Source organism: Dipodomys merriami, unplaced genomic scaffold (assembly GCF_024711535.1).
Source record: "Dipodomys merriami isolate MVZ:Mamm:240054 unplaced genomic scaffold, mDipMer1.0.p SCAF_1, whole genome shotgun sequence".
Classification (NCBI taxonomy): domain Eukaryota; kingdom Metazoa; phylum Chordata; class Mammalia; order Rodentia; family Heteromyidae; genus Dipodomys; species Dipodomys merriami.
The window spans coordinates 30,129,364-30,142,657 of record NW_027202270.1 but is presented as its reverse complement, the minus strand read 5'-3'; the positions used below and the strand labels follow the sequence as shown (position 1 = coordinate 30,142,657).

General features: G+C 39.5%; 1 protein-coding gene across 9 annotated transcripts in view; it reads right to left on the bottom strand.

The window, feature by feature from the left end:
* Ica1l (islet cell autoantigen 1 like) overlaps positions 1–13,294 on the bottom strand; it is a 69,100-nt gene that overhangs the window by 29,068 nt on the left and 26,738 nt on the right. For 8 of the 9 annotated variants that reach the window (XR_011371244.1, XR_011371252.1, XR_011371247.1 and 5 more), the window contains exons 9-12: positions 12,688–12,773; positions 10,049–10,089; positions 8,744–9,004; positions 4,560–4,637 (exon numbers count right to left, since the gene is read on the bottom strand). Coding sequence is in view for 6 of the 9 variants with exons in the window: in XM_070019341.1 (XP_069875442.1) it covers positions 4,560–4,637; positions 8,744–9,004; positions 10,049–10,089; positions 12,688–12,773 (466 nt within the window). In the remaining 3 variants the exon portion in view is untranslated. The remainder of the gene's footprint in view (positions 1–4,559; positions 4,638–8,743; positions 9,005–10,048; positions 10,090–12,687; positions 12,774–13,294) is intronic. The other variant, XM_070019369.1, reaches the window with a different exon arrangement.

The window sequence follows — 13,294 nt, the reverse complement described above, 5'->3', positions numbered from 1 at the left end:
CTTAAGGATCCGGGCAGAGTAAAAGTCTCCTGTTGGTTTGTGTCCAGATCCACTTCAGAGCACGCTGATGTAGTGTCAGTGATACCTGCACTATGATACATGCTACAGCTTTGAGTCATGGACACAATGAATTTGTTTTATTTTTGTTTTATTTGGGGTCCGGTCATGGGCCTGAACTCTGAGCCTGGGCGCTGCCCCTCAGCTCTTCAGCTCAAGGCTAGCGCTCTACCACTTGAGCTACAGTGCCACTTCCGACTTTTTTTTTTTTTTTTTTTTTTTTTTGCTTATGGGTGCTGAGGAATCGAACCCAGGGCCTCAAGCATGCAAGACAAGTGCTTTACCACTGAGCCACCTTCCCAGCCCCGAATTAGTTTTAAATCATTAACTATTTCAACTATTATTAACATGCTTAGAATTATTCATGTATCTTTATGCTGAGGGCTAACTTTTCCAACACTTATTTTCCTCCCCAGATCAGCCTCTATGATTATAGGTAAAGTAGCATCTTTCTCAGTACATCTGCTTTTTTGTTTGCTATAGTTTGGAACTTGACTGTCCCTCAAAAGCCCTATGTTAAAGGATCGGTCCACAGCCTGTTGCTGTTAAGAGCGGGGTAGAACCTATAGTAGGCAGACCCTAGTGAAAGGAAGTCAGATAAATCTGAAGGTCCAGGAAGCTTAGCCCCTTGCTATCGCTCTTTGCTTCCTGGTTGCCAGGAAGTGAACGGACTTCTTTACCATAATGCAGCATGATGTATTTTACTGCTCAGATTAGAGTTTCTATTTAAATAGAAAAGGACGAACTCAGGTTTAAAAAAGAAAAATAGTCTGAGTTCTTGAGGGTTGACTATATTCTGAATCTGCAGTGTGAAGCTGTGATTTGCTTGTGATTCCATCTTTAACCTCAAAGCACTGGAAAAGTAGGATTCCAAGAATGAGTAGATGTACTGATAGAAAATCAATGAATACATCCATAGGGGAACAAGGGAGAATGTTTTTATTTTTAAGAATGTTCACAAATGTACAGAGACTGTGGAAATAAAAATTACAGTGAAGGAAGAAGACACAGCTCAGTGGTGGACTGCTAGGCAACGTGTGCATGGTGCTAAGTTTAGTCTCCAGGACAGAGAGAGAGGAAGACAAGGGGAAAAGGAGAGAATCAGAGCGAGGAAGATGGATGTAGAGCTAGAGATATTGAGATTGGAGAAAAAGAGGAAAGAAGCCCAAACTCAGCAACACAGTAATAAGTATTTCATGAAAAATGATCAAAGAGCCAGGTGTGATGGAACATAGCACTCATCACTTGGGACTGAGGCAGGAACACGTGGAGTTTGAGGCCAGCTTAGGCTACATCCAAAGATTCCTATTTCCAAAGAAAAACTAGGTGTTATCAGTAAATGCCAAATTAATTGGCAAAACTTTGATAGAAAAAAGCCAGTTAGGACACATATGGTGACCCACAAAATAATCCCAACTACTCACGAGGCAAGAGAGTGGGTGGACCGTAATTTAAGGTCAGACTGGGCAAAAAGTGACACCGTGTTTCAGCAAAACAAGCTGTGCATTCATCCTAGCTAGGAGGGAGGAATAGGTAGGAGGTTCTTGGGTCAAGGCCCAGCCCACACAGAAATGCAAAACATAAACAGAAATGGGGTTGGAGGGAATGGTGGGCATGGCTCAAGCTATAGGTGTTACCCTAACCAACATTAAGGCTCTGAATTCAAAACCCTAATACCACTACAAAAGAAGCTATGTACAGAGTTTCAGAATATTTCCCATGAGACCACTGTTAGCCAACAAAAGGAAAAAAAGTAGACACTTTTGTAGTGGAAAAATGTAGCAGATACCACCTTAAGCTAGTGGTGAAAGTTACTGTTACCAGCAATGGGACAAAACAGACATCACACACCTGATAAGATTAAGATGGTACAGCACCATTCCCGTGCTGCTAGTTCTGCCAAAATGAGCAACCTGCATTTAATTATGAAAAAATCAGATAAACCCTACTGAAGGACAGTCTTCAAAATAAGTGACCTGCTGCACAGTGAAAAACATTCAAGGTTATTTTTAAAAGATTAAGGATTACTTAGAGACTACAGAGACTTGCCAGCTCAATTCTGGTTTGGTTCCTAGATTGGGAAAAATGAAAACTAAGCTGTTTTTCTCCTCTGGCGTAAAACACATCAGTGGAACAGTGACCAAAACTGAGTAAGATTTGTACTCAAACTGTGTGTGGTCCTATGGCAGTTAATTTTCTGACTTTGATCATTATGTAACATAATCATACAATGATCAAAACCTTGTTTTCAGGAAGCTGATACTGAAGTATCTAGTGTTAAATAGGAATTATGTATATGATACGAACATTCAATTAGAAGATACACAGAATATAAAGCAAACAGTAATGTTTGGTGATCATGTTACCAAATATGGTAACATTTTAAGAAGTCAACATGTGGAGAACATGGGAAAACAATTAATGTTGTAGGCTTTTTGTAGAGCTTCTACAGGCCAATATAAGAGCAGTTTGAATACTGAACAGAATATATATATATATATACATATACATATATATACATATACATATACATATATATATATATATATATATATATATATATGAAAGCACTGACAGAGAGGAATCTATTCTGACAAAATAACTGGAGCAGAAAGGAAGTCTCCTGTTTATAGCAGAGTATTGACAGCCAATGGAGGGAATATTTCCTATCTCAGTAAGGCTGTTTGAAAATTGTGATCTATAAAACAACCAGATGTGGTATATGTATTTTTTTGGTGCCAGTCCTCAGGCCTTGGGCGCTGTCCCTGAACTTCTTTGCTCAAGGCTAGTGCTCTACCACTTGAGCCACAGCTCCACTTCTAGCTTTTGTGGTTGTTGCTTCTTGAAGACAAGACTCTCATAGATTTTCCTGCTCTCAGGATGGCTTTGATCCTCAGATCTCAGTCTCCTGAGTTGCTATGATCACAGGCATGACCTACCAGTGCCCAGCTTATTTGGCTGTGTGTGTATGTGTGTATGTTGGTCCTAGGGCTTTACCTCAGGGACTGGGCACTTTCCCTTAGCTTTTTTGCTTAAGGCTGGTGCTCTAGCACTTGAGCTACAGCTCTACTTCTGGCTGTTCTGATGCTTAATTAGAGAAGAGTCTCATGGACTTTCCTGCCTAGGCTGGCTTTGAGCTGCAATCCTCAGCATCTTGAGTAGCTAGAATTACAGGAGTGAGCCAACAGCATCCAACTGAATATTCAGCCTTTTAAAGGAAAATCTGTCACATGCTACAAAATGAATGAACATTGAAGACACTATGCTCAATGAAATGCCCTGTCACCAGAAAAAAATTGTATTAGTCTATTTACATGAGGTATATAAAATAATCAAACTTAGAGAAACAAAGTATAATGATGGAGGGGTATGGTGAGTCACACCCATAGCCCCAGCACTCAAATGGCTGAGACAGGAGAACCTTGAGTTTGAGGCCAGCATGGTGAGACCTTATCTCAAAAGGAAAGAATGATGGTTACTAGGGGTTTAAGGAGAGGGAAAGGGGCAGTTGTTAATGGTCATAGGGTTTTGGATTTTCCAGATGAAAAACATTCCAACGATCTATTTCACAGCTATGTGAACATAAACTTTTGAACAGGTAATGTTAAAACTAGCTATGTGGTAGAGCCAGTGTTTAGTATACATAAGGCCCTGGGTTAAATCTTTACATCCCTAACTGATTAGGATGGTATCTTCATTACTTGAATGCGTTCTTTGTTAACAGGCTTCCTGTAATCAAAAAGCATCTGACCCAGGGTTATATCTCAGTGATAAAGAACTTGCCTAACAGGCACAAGGCCCTTAAAAAGGGCCTAAAAAGAGTTGGGGGGCCCCCTATACCAAATTATATATCCACTAGACAGATCTTAACACAAAATACAACATCCTGCTCTATGACAATTCAGTTTTTCTTCTCTGCTTTCTATAAGAATAGCCAGGTAGAATTTTCCTTTTTTTTTTTTTTTTTTTCCTAGTTCTGGGGCTTGAATCCTGGGCCTAAGTGCTGTCTCTGAGCAATTTTTTTTTTTTTGGGGGGGGTCTGGTAGTGGGGCCTGAACTCTGGGCCTGGGCGCTGTCCCTCAGCTCTTCAGCTCAAAGCGAGTGCTTTACCACTTGAGCCACAGCACCACTTCCGGCTTTTTTCTTTTTGCTTAAGTGGTGCTGAGGAATCGAACCCAGGGCCTCAGGCATGCAAGGCAAGCGCTCTACCACTAAGCCACCTTCCCAGCCCATGTCTCTGAGCAATTTTGATCAAGGCTCACACTTTACCAAGTAAGCCACAGCTCCACTTCTGGCTTTTTGGGTGCTTAATTGGAGATGAGAGTCTCCTGGACTTTGCTATCTGGGCTGGCTTCAAATCAAGATCTTCAGATCTCAGCCTCGTTAATAGCTAGGGTTACAGGTGTGAGCCACTAACACCTGGAAATTTTTCCTTTTAACACAAACTACCACCAGCACCCAGCTCAACTGATTCTTAATGCAATGGAAAAGAAGTAACTTACATCGTGTTAATTTCTTTGGACTCTGTGAAGGCACTGGTAGGTTATCAGTGTGCTCTGATTCCTCTTGGGAGGCCCAATCTGGAGGGAAGGGAGAAAAGAATTTTGTTAATTAAGTAGAGTACAGGAAAAAGCATCAAAAAAAGAAAACATCAAAATAGCTAAGTCCTCCGGTCTGTGATAGGCTAAGATTTTATAGTAAAATAGGATAAAAAACTAAAAACTATCTTGGCACCACTGATATAAGCATGTAATCCCAGTTACTTGACAGAATCACTATTCAAGGCAACTGAGCAGAAAAGTTCATGAAACCCCTTCTTAACCTTCTTGATGGCAACACCTGTTATCCTAACTGTAACAAGAAGCCTAAAATTAGGTACATCACAGCTCAGGCACATGTCTTGGTAAGAAGTAGGACCACTGAAAAAAGCAAACAACAACAACAACAAAACCAAACAGGGCTGGGAGCCTGGCTCCCAGGTAGATAGCCTGCCTGTTAAGAGTGAGGCCCTGAGTTGAAATCCCCGCTCCCTTCTCCCTCCTCCCCGTATGAAAGGGGGGGAAAAACATCTGGAATTAGGTATTTAACCAATCATCTAATTTTAGTACCAGATAGTGTTGGTTGGAAATCCTTATAGTTTTCAAAGTCATTTTGAAAAATATTAAAGAAAGACTTCAATTCCAAATGGTGTATCCACAAATCTTACAAAATGAAGCAGATTAGTGTCCAGAACTGGGTATATTTTGATAATTCACAGTTTTTCTTCACTGTGAAGAGTTAAGAACCCCTAAAAATACTCATAATGTAATATATATTTAATATTTATATAGTTAACAAATATTAACATTTAATAATATAAATAACAAATATGTAAGTATATAATATATAGACTATGCCTCACATACATGATATACATTATATATAATTTTTAAGAAAATTGAAAATGGCTGGGCACCAGTGGCTCACTCCTGTAATCCTAGCTACTCAGGAGGCTGAGATCTGAGGATCACACTTCAAAGCCAGCCCAGGCAGAAAAGTCCATGAGACTCTGATCTCCAATAAACCACTAGAAAACCAGAAGTGGCACTGTGGCTGAAGAGGTAGAGAGCTCCCCTTGAGCTGAAGAGCACAGGGATAGTGCCCAGGCCCAGAGTTCAAGCCCCATGACCGACCGACAAAAAAAAAAAAAAAAAAGAAAAGAAAATTGAAAATGGAGAAGGTAGATCATCTAGCTAGCTAGCATGAAGCCCTGAGTTCAGACTCCAGTACCTTCAGAATATACACACACACACATACACATGCGCGTGCACATGCACGCACACATGGCATGCACACACATAGATAGCATGCTATATTTTGACTGTCCCCCTCAAACTTATATTGAAATATGGTTGTCATGATGGTATGAAGAACCTTAAAGGCAAGTCCTGAGGACTTTGGCCTTTGTGAATGGATCACTGCCATTATCATGGAAGGATTAGTAGTCACAGGGTGTGTTCTGGATAGAAAGGGTAAACTGGCCCCATCTTGTCTTAAGCACTCACTTGACCTATCACCTTGAGCCCTGAGATGATGTGCTACATTCTGGTATTATGCCCTTAGACTTTTCAGCATTCAGAACTGCCAGCAGAACCTATTTATAAATACCCAATCTTATGGTACATTACATAAAGTAGACTAAGACCTTGGGGTTTCTAAAACATTTGTCTTTTTACTCTTAAGGTAGCTAGCTCGCTGCCCAGCCTACATTAGCAGGAGAAAAGAAAGTGGACATAAGAATAGTGAAATGGGGCCGGGCGCTGGTGGCTCACGCCTGTAATCCTAGCTACTCAGGAGGCTGAGATCTGAGGATCGCGGTTCAAAGCCAGCCCGGGCAGGAGAGACCGTGAGACTCCTATCTCCAATAAACCACCAGAAAACCGGAAGTGGCGCTGTAGCTCAAGTGGTAGAGCGCTCGCCTTGAGCTGAAGAGCTGAGGGACAGCGCCCAGGCCCAGAGTTCAAGCCCCACGACCGACAAAAAAAAAAAAAAAAAAAAAAAAAAAAGAATAGTGAAATGGAGTAGGGCACTGGTGGTTATACCTATAATCTTAGTTACTCAAGAGACTGAGGTATAGGGATTATGGTTCAAAGCCAGCGTATGCAGGAAAGTCTGTGAGACTCTTGTTTACAATTAATCACCAGAAAGCTGGAAGTAGAGCAGTGGCTAAAAGTGGTAGAATGTAGCTTCAAGTGAAAGAGCTCAGAGATAACACCCAAGCTCTGAGTTCAAGACCCATGACTACCACCACCACCAACAAAAAATAATGGAATCCTGCATGAGGTGCAGGGGACCAGGTTCTGCTCCCTTTATTGCTTACACTGCCCTATGACCTCAGATGAGTCACATAAACACTGAGTTTTAACTTGTCTAGTAGATGGGAATATCTTGTTTGTTTTCAAGCTGGGACCAATTGTTTTCAGTAGTGAAAGTGATTGTTGATATTGTATCAACTAGAAGAAAAATCAAGCTGTTAGAGACTTGTAAAAATAGGGGGTAGAAGAGTTAGAACACATGATGGAAAAGCAACGAATCATTAGACTTACCAGGCCATTTATGTGCCAGGAAAAACCTTGCCATAGGAAGGCACCACAGTTATCCTTAGATAGAGTGCTTCTTTGTCAAGTAATCCTGTCCATTCTTTTAGGCTAGTCAATAAATTCTTACCAAATGGTTATTTAACTGGTATTTTATTGAGGGAACTTCATGCTTCTGTCACAGAATATACAAGACAAATCCCTACAAATCATGCCCTTGTGATATAGTATTTTAGTGCAAAGTACAGCATGTTAAGATGCTGATACAGGTGTGAATGGTTTATTTTTTGAAGGTTTTTTTTAATAATAAAATCTGGGAGATGAGAGACCTGTTTAAGGGAAGATAAACTGACTACAGCTATGAAAACAGATACAAGTAGCACACTTTGGAAGGCCATCTGTTAGTACTAAGAAGCAATTCAAGGACTGGCCATCATGGAGAAAGCTTTCATTGGGAATCCTGTACTAAGGTTTACATTCATCCTCCATTACTGAACAGCAACAGAAAGGTGCCTCTAAGGGATCTGGAGGTACTGAATGGGGTGACAGAAACAGCAAATATTCTGAAGGTAAGGTAGGAGATAAACATTGGAATGCAGGTTTTATCCTGAAACCATGTGTGCTTGTTTTTAAAAGCAGGGTGCTAACCTCAGAATCTGCCTCTTGGAGGAAGTGTGGAGGAGGAACTGGGAGCTAAAGACTTGTTAGGAGCTATATTGCAGCAAAATGAAGCCAAGGGAGGCTCTAAGTGGCTCTAGTTGTGAAGCAGTTTCAGAAACAGAATAGACGTGACTTGGTAACGAATATGGACATGAGGAGCAAAATGACTCCCAAGGTGCAGAGCTGGAAACAGGATAGTACACTGAGGTGGGTGTTCCTTCAGGAATACCTCTTCCCAGCTTGCCTCTGAGTCCTCCACTCCTGCTGTTTTACCCAGAAGGCTGCCTGGACCCAGCTACTCAAGCTGTCCCTTTTTCTTGTTAACTCTGAACTCACAGAATGAAAACACACCAAATTTTGTTTAATGAAAGAAATGGATCTTCTATTGGGAGGGTAACTTATCAGGTCAAGTATGGCAAACCAAACAACCTAGGAAAGTCAGTATCTAAGAGCATGTAAGTCTGGTGCAAATGGCAAGGAAACATAGGTCATTTCAGATTCCTTGACATATATCCAGTGTGATTAGATTTGGTATTTTTGCAGTTCATTGGTGGTGAGTGCTGATTTTATCCAGTGGTACTACAGTTTAAAAAAAAAATCAATCTCCTTAAGCCGGGTACTGATGGCTCACACCTGCAATCCTAGCTACTCAGGAGGCTGAGATCTGAGGATCACAGTTCAAAGCCAGCATGGGCAGGAAAGTCCCTGAGACTCTTATTGCCAGTTAATCACTCAGAAAACCGGAAGTGGCGCTATGGCTCAAGTGGTAGAGTGCTTGCCTTGAGCTGAAGAGCTGAGGGACAGCGCTCAGAGTTCAAGCCCCAGGACCAACCAAAAAAGAAAAAAAAAATCAAGCTCCTTGTTGGTTCTAGCATCAACAAGCATACTATTATTTTTGTTTCCAAAGGTAGAATGAGGCACGTGTGTGCAAATGGTTGATAGATACTTACTGTTGAAAGCTCCAGCAGCACGAAGGCCAAGGTCAAAGAGTTGTGAGGGGAGGAATCCAGAGGAATGAGCAAGAGGCTCGGACCCCACAGAAGCCTCCTGGGGCGTGACACCAGCACTGGCGCTCCCACAAGAAGTCTGGCATTCTTGGGTAGATTCACTAGTGCTGGAACAAGCAGGGCTTAGAAGGCTATTCAGAAATGAGAATTCCTTCTCAAAATCTTCTCTTTCCAGTGAATCTGAAGGTACATCTTTTGCTGCTGCTGATTGAAAATAAAAGCAGAAAGGCTATTCTTTTTGAAGAAATGAGAGTAAGACACATGATAAATTAGTTTCATTGTTCTTTTACAGTACCAAAGAACTTTTACCAGCAAATAAATTGGTTGGAAGTTAATGTGACAATTATTCCTAAGTGGGCAAGATTTAGATCAAAATGGTCACATTTTCACAATGAGGATATAACAAAGGACAGTTATAATATTTGAAATAATTAAGCTACCACCTATGTAAGGCAAATGACAAAAGATGCATGGAGAAATAAAAACAGTAACACTATATACCATGTTTGGTAATATATCATGTTTGTTTAATATACCATGTTTGGTAAAAAAGAAAAAAAGTGAAGGGGATAAAGATGATTAAAGAAAGATTTAAGAGCTTTGAGCAGCATAATTAATAAGGTATTTATCCTGAATATACATAACCTAATACTAGGAATGGACCTTACACACGTGGAAATCACTAAAATTCTTTATATTAGCATAAAAAATTTCACTGAATTTTTTTTTTTTTTTGCTGGCCTGGGTGATGTCCCTGAGCTTTTTGTGCTCAAAGCTAGTGCTCTATCACTTGAGCCACAGCACCACTTCCTCAGTGAATTCTTAAAGGAGAAAGATATATAATTGAATGCTTTGATTGGAATTCATGAAGGATGATTTAAAAATTAAACCAAAACACAAAAGGCTCTTTCACCTATAAATTTTACAACTTTGTTGCAGAATAGACTTTCTGAAATACAAATATTTGATGGCATAATCTATGGGATGCTTAAATAGCAGTGAACAGAGGAGGGCAACCTTTAATGTGTAAACAACACATTAACAGGAATACGGCAAACCTAGATTACTGCACCACCTAGTGTTAAAATAGTAAAAAGTCCTAACGTCACGACTGACAAAAAAAAAAAAAAAGATAATTTGATGTGTATAGAATGGACTTATAGAATGAAATTTTATTTATTATTATCAATGAATATTAGCAAAATCTTTTTTTAAAAGGTAGGATAAACTAACAAATCTACATCTTACCTGATTCTCTCCTGAAACTTGCTTCTTCGGACAAACCTACCCTGAAGTGAAAGCAAGATAATGCATAGATTCTGGTTAAAATACATTTGGTGTTCATAGTCCCCAAAGAGTTTATATAGTTAAAAATGTAACTTAGAGCCCAGCATTGGTGGGCTCTGTAATCCTAGCTTCCTAGGAGGCTGAGAGCTACGGATCATGGTTTGAAGCCCTCCCATAAGACTCTTATCTCCAATTAATCACAGAGAAAGCCAGAAGTGGCACTGTGGCTCAAGTGGTAGAGGCTAGTCTTGAGCAAAAAGAGCCCAGGGACAAGCCCCCCCCCCCAAAAAAGGGGGAGGATATATAAAATATTTGTCTAGTAGATCTCCCAAAAATCTATCATTGGGAGAATTTCTTACTTTTATAGATCTATACAAACCAAAAAGTCTACCCATATTCAACATTTACTAAGTATCTCCATTGTAACAGCAGCATTTGTAGGCAGTGTGCTAAATGTAAGGTTGAATATCCCCAATTCAAAAGGCTCTGAGGGGCTGGGAAGGTGGCTCAGTGGTAGAGCGCATGCTTTGCATGCCAGAGGCCCTGGGTTCTATTCCTCAGCACCACATAAGCAAAAAGAAAAAAGCCGGAAGTGGCGCTGTGGCTCAAGTGGTAGAGCGCTAGCCTTGAGCTGAAGAGCTGAGGGACAGCGCCCAGGCCCAGAGTTCAGGCCCCATGACCGGACCCAAAAAAAAACCCAAACAAATCAAAAGGCTCTGAAATCTATAATGTTTCAAGCACTGACATGATACCAAAGGGGAAAAAAATCTACACCAAGAAACTTTGTTTCTTGCACAAAATTATTACAGTATTGTACAGAATTACCTCAGATTATGTGTATAAGATGTTTGTAAAACGTAAGTGAATTTCATTTTAGACTTTGGTCCTATCCCCAAGATTACTCATTTATGTAGATGTGACTATTCCAGTTTTTTTTTAAATCCAAAATCTGACACCTCTAACATAAAGGAAATTTAACTTGTACTACAATTTAGAAAAATCAAAGCCATATAATATGAAGTTTCATTTTCAAGCATTGAATGGTTTTACTTAACAACTAAATACAAGAACATCCCTGTAGAAGTGAGGCATTCTATTCTAAATTCATGTTTCTAAAAGAAGACATATTAGTTTAGAATATTATCAATCAATACTAATTTTGGAGATTTATAGCATCCATCTAATAGCTGACTTATAGCATCCATGTAAAAACCAAAAGGTGAGGTAAAAAAACTAAACAGATTTAGTCAAGTTTGTTTCTAGTAGGCCTTTAAAGACACATAAAAGCAATAGGATGTTGATTTTTAACAAATACTACAAGATAAATCTATTAGACAAATAGATACTTATGATTTGGGATAAAATTTCCAATGACAATATATGTATTTGGTTTTTAAATGACTATTGAATAGGGGATGAAGTGCTTGGGAATCTGTTAGCTCAAAAAGTAGCTCTTGTAATGTTAAGGAATCATGGAAAGATTTTGAAAAAATAACTTCTATGAGATATGAGAATCGAAAAAATAAATATTCCATTTAGGTATGAATCAAAATGCCAATATATAGCTAAGATAGGTTTAATTTATAACTAATACTTGATAATTGTTGGTCCTAGCTAAGCTCCAGTGGCACTCACACTTATAATCCTATCTATTCTGGAGTCTAAGACTTGTATTAATGCTAGCCAAACAAAAAATCTCTCTGAGACTCCATTTCCAATTAGCAAAATGCAACACTGGAGGTCTGGTTCAAGCCCCAGTACCAACACACACGCACGCACGCACACACACACACACACACACACACACACACACACACACACACACACACACACACACACACACACACATACACACACACACACACACTGTTGATCCCAAAACATTTATATATTCCAGTTAGCCAAAATTCTGGTTCAAGCCCCAGTACCAACACACACACACACACACACACACACACACGCACGCACGCACACACGCGCACACACACACACACACACACACACACACACACACACACTGTTGATCCCAAAACATTTATATATTCCAGTTAGCCAAAATTTTGATTTTGATTTCCCACAGAGAAAATGGGGAAATGCTTTCTATTTAGGATCATTTGGTCCTTATTTTTTAGTTTGTTATTTTAGTCAATTTAGTCAAAATGAGGATTAAGCAGCAGCTCTGGAAGGGAAACAAAGAAAATATGCAATAAAAGAGAAATAGGCAACATATCATACATAGCGAGGTATGTAAACTTGTTAGGTAACCAGGCCTAGCTTCATCTGTGCGGTTTAGAGGTGGATTTGTAACAGCTGCTGACCCCTTTAGGCATGACCAGAGGTACTCCTGGCTCTTACTAGAAGGCTCAACCTCCCAAATGTCAGAATCTGGAATAATAACCCAAATTCATTTAGTACTCGTGTCACTCTTTACCTGCCATAGTAAAACTTGAATTAAAAAAAACAACTCCAAAACAAATGTCTAAGGGTACTGGAAAAAATGACATGGAAGAAAGCATTCAATGAATCAGAGAAAAAATAATTCTACATGTAGTCACAAAATGATATCCAGGACTTGCACAGGATAGCTTCTGCCTGCTTACTTATTGAGGTTTTCACTAAGAACATTGTCTTCTATTTGTCCTTCTTTGTGGTCTTCAGTAAGCTTGCTTGGAGTGTCTTGTAATCTCTAAGGATAAAAAAATTCAATGTTAAATAGATGCAAAGACTCTGTTTCTCTCTTTGAAAACAAAATGAGAAATACATTGCTAAAGAACAATATAAAATAGGGATAATTTGGAACTATTCCCATGTGGGGAGTGTATGCTAATGTAATTTTAACTGAGCCTCATATACATAGTTTATCCTGGTTGCCTGTAGGAACCACACATACTGTAATGTGGGCTAGCGACAGGTTGGTTTAACAATGTTCTGACAGGTCCACTTCAACTGTGTTGCAATGCTCCAAACATAGCTAAAGATTTTCAGCATCACTTCTGAGTAGACATTAGGCATAAAATTTGTCTAAATATATCAAGTGCTATTCAAGGAAGCATTCATTATAGAAATTAAAAAATAAGTTTACATAAAAATGTAAAAACCCAGTCTAATTCAAGGCATCTTTGGGGTTGAAAGATGTTATGTCAGAACCTGACTTTAGAAATCATCTCAGTGGCAAGGTATGAACCTGTGGCTGATATGAATCCAGCA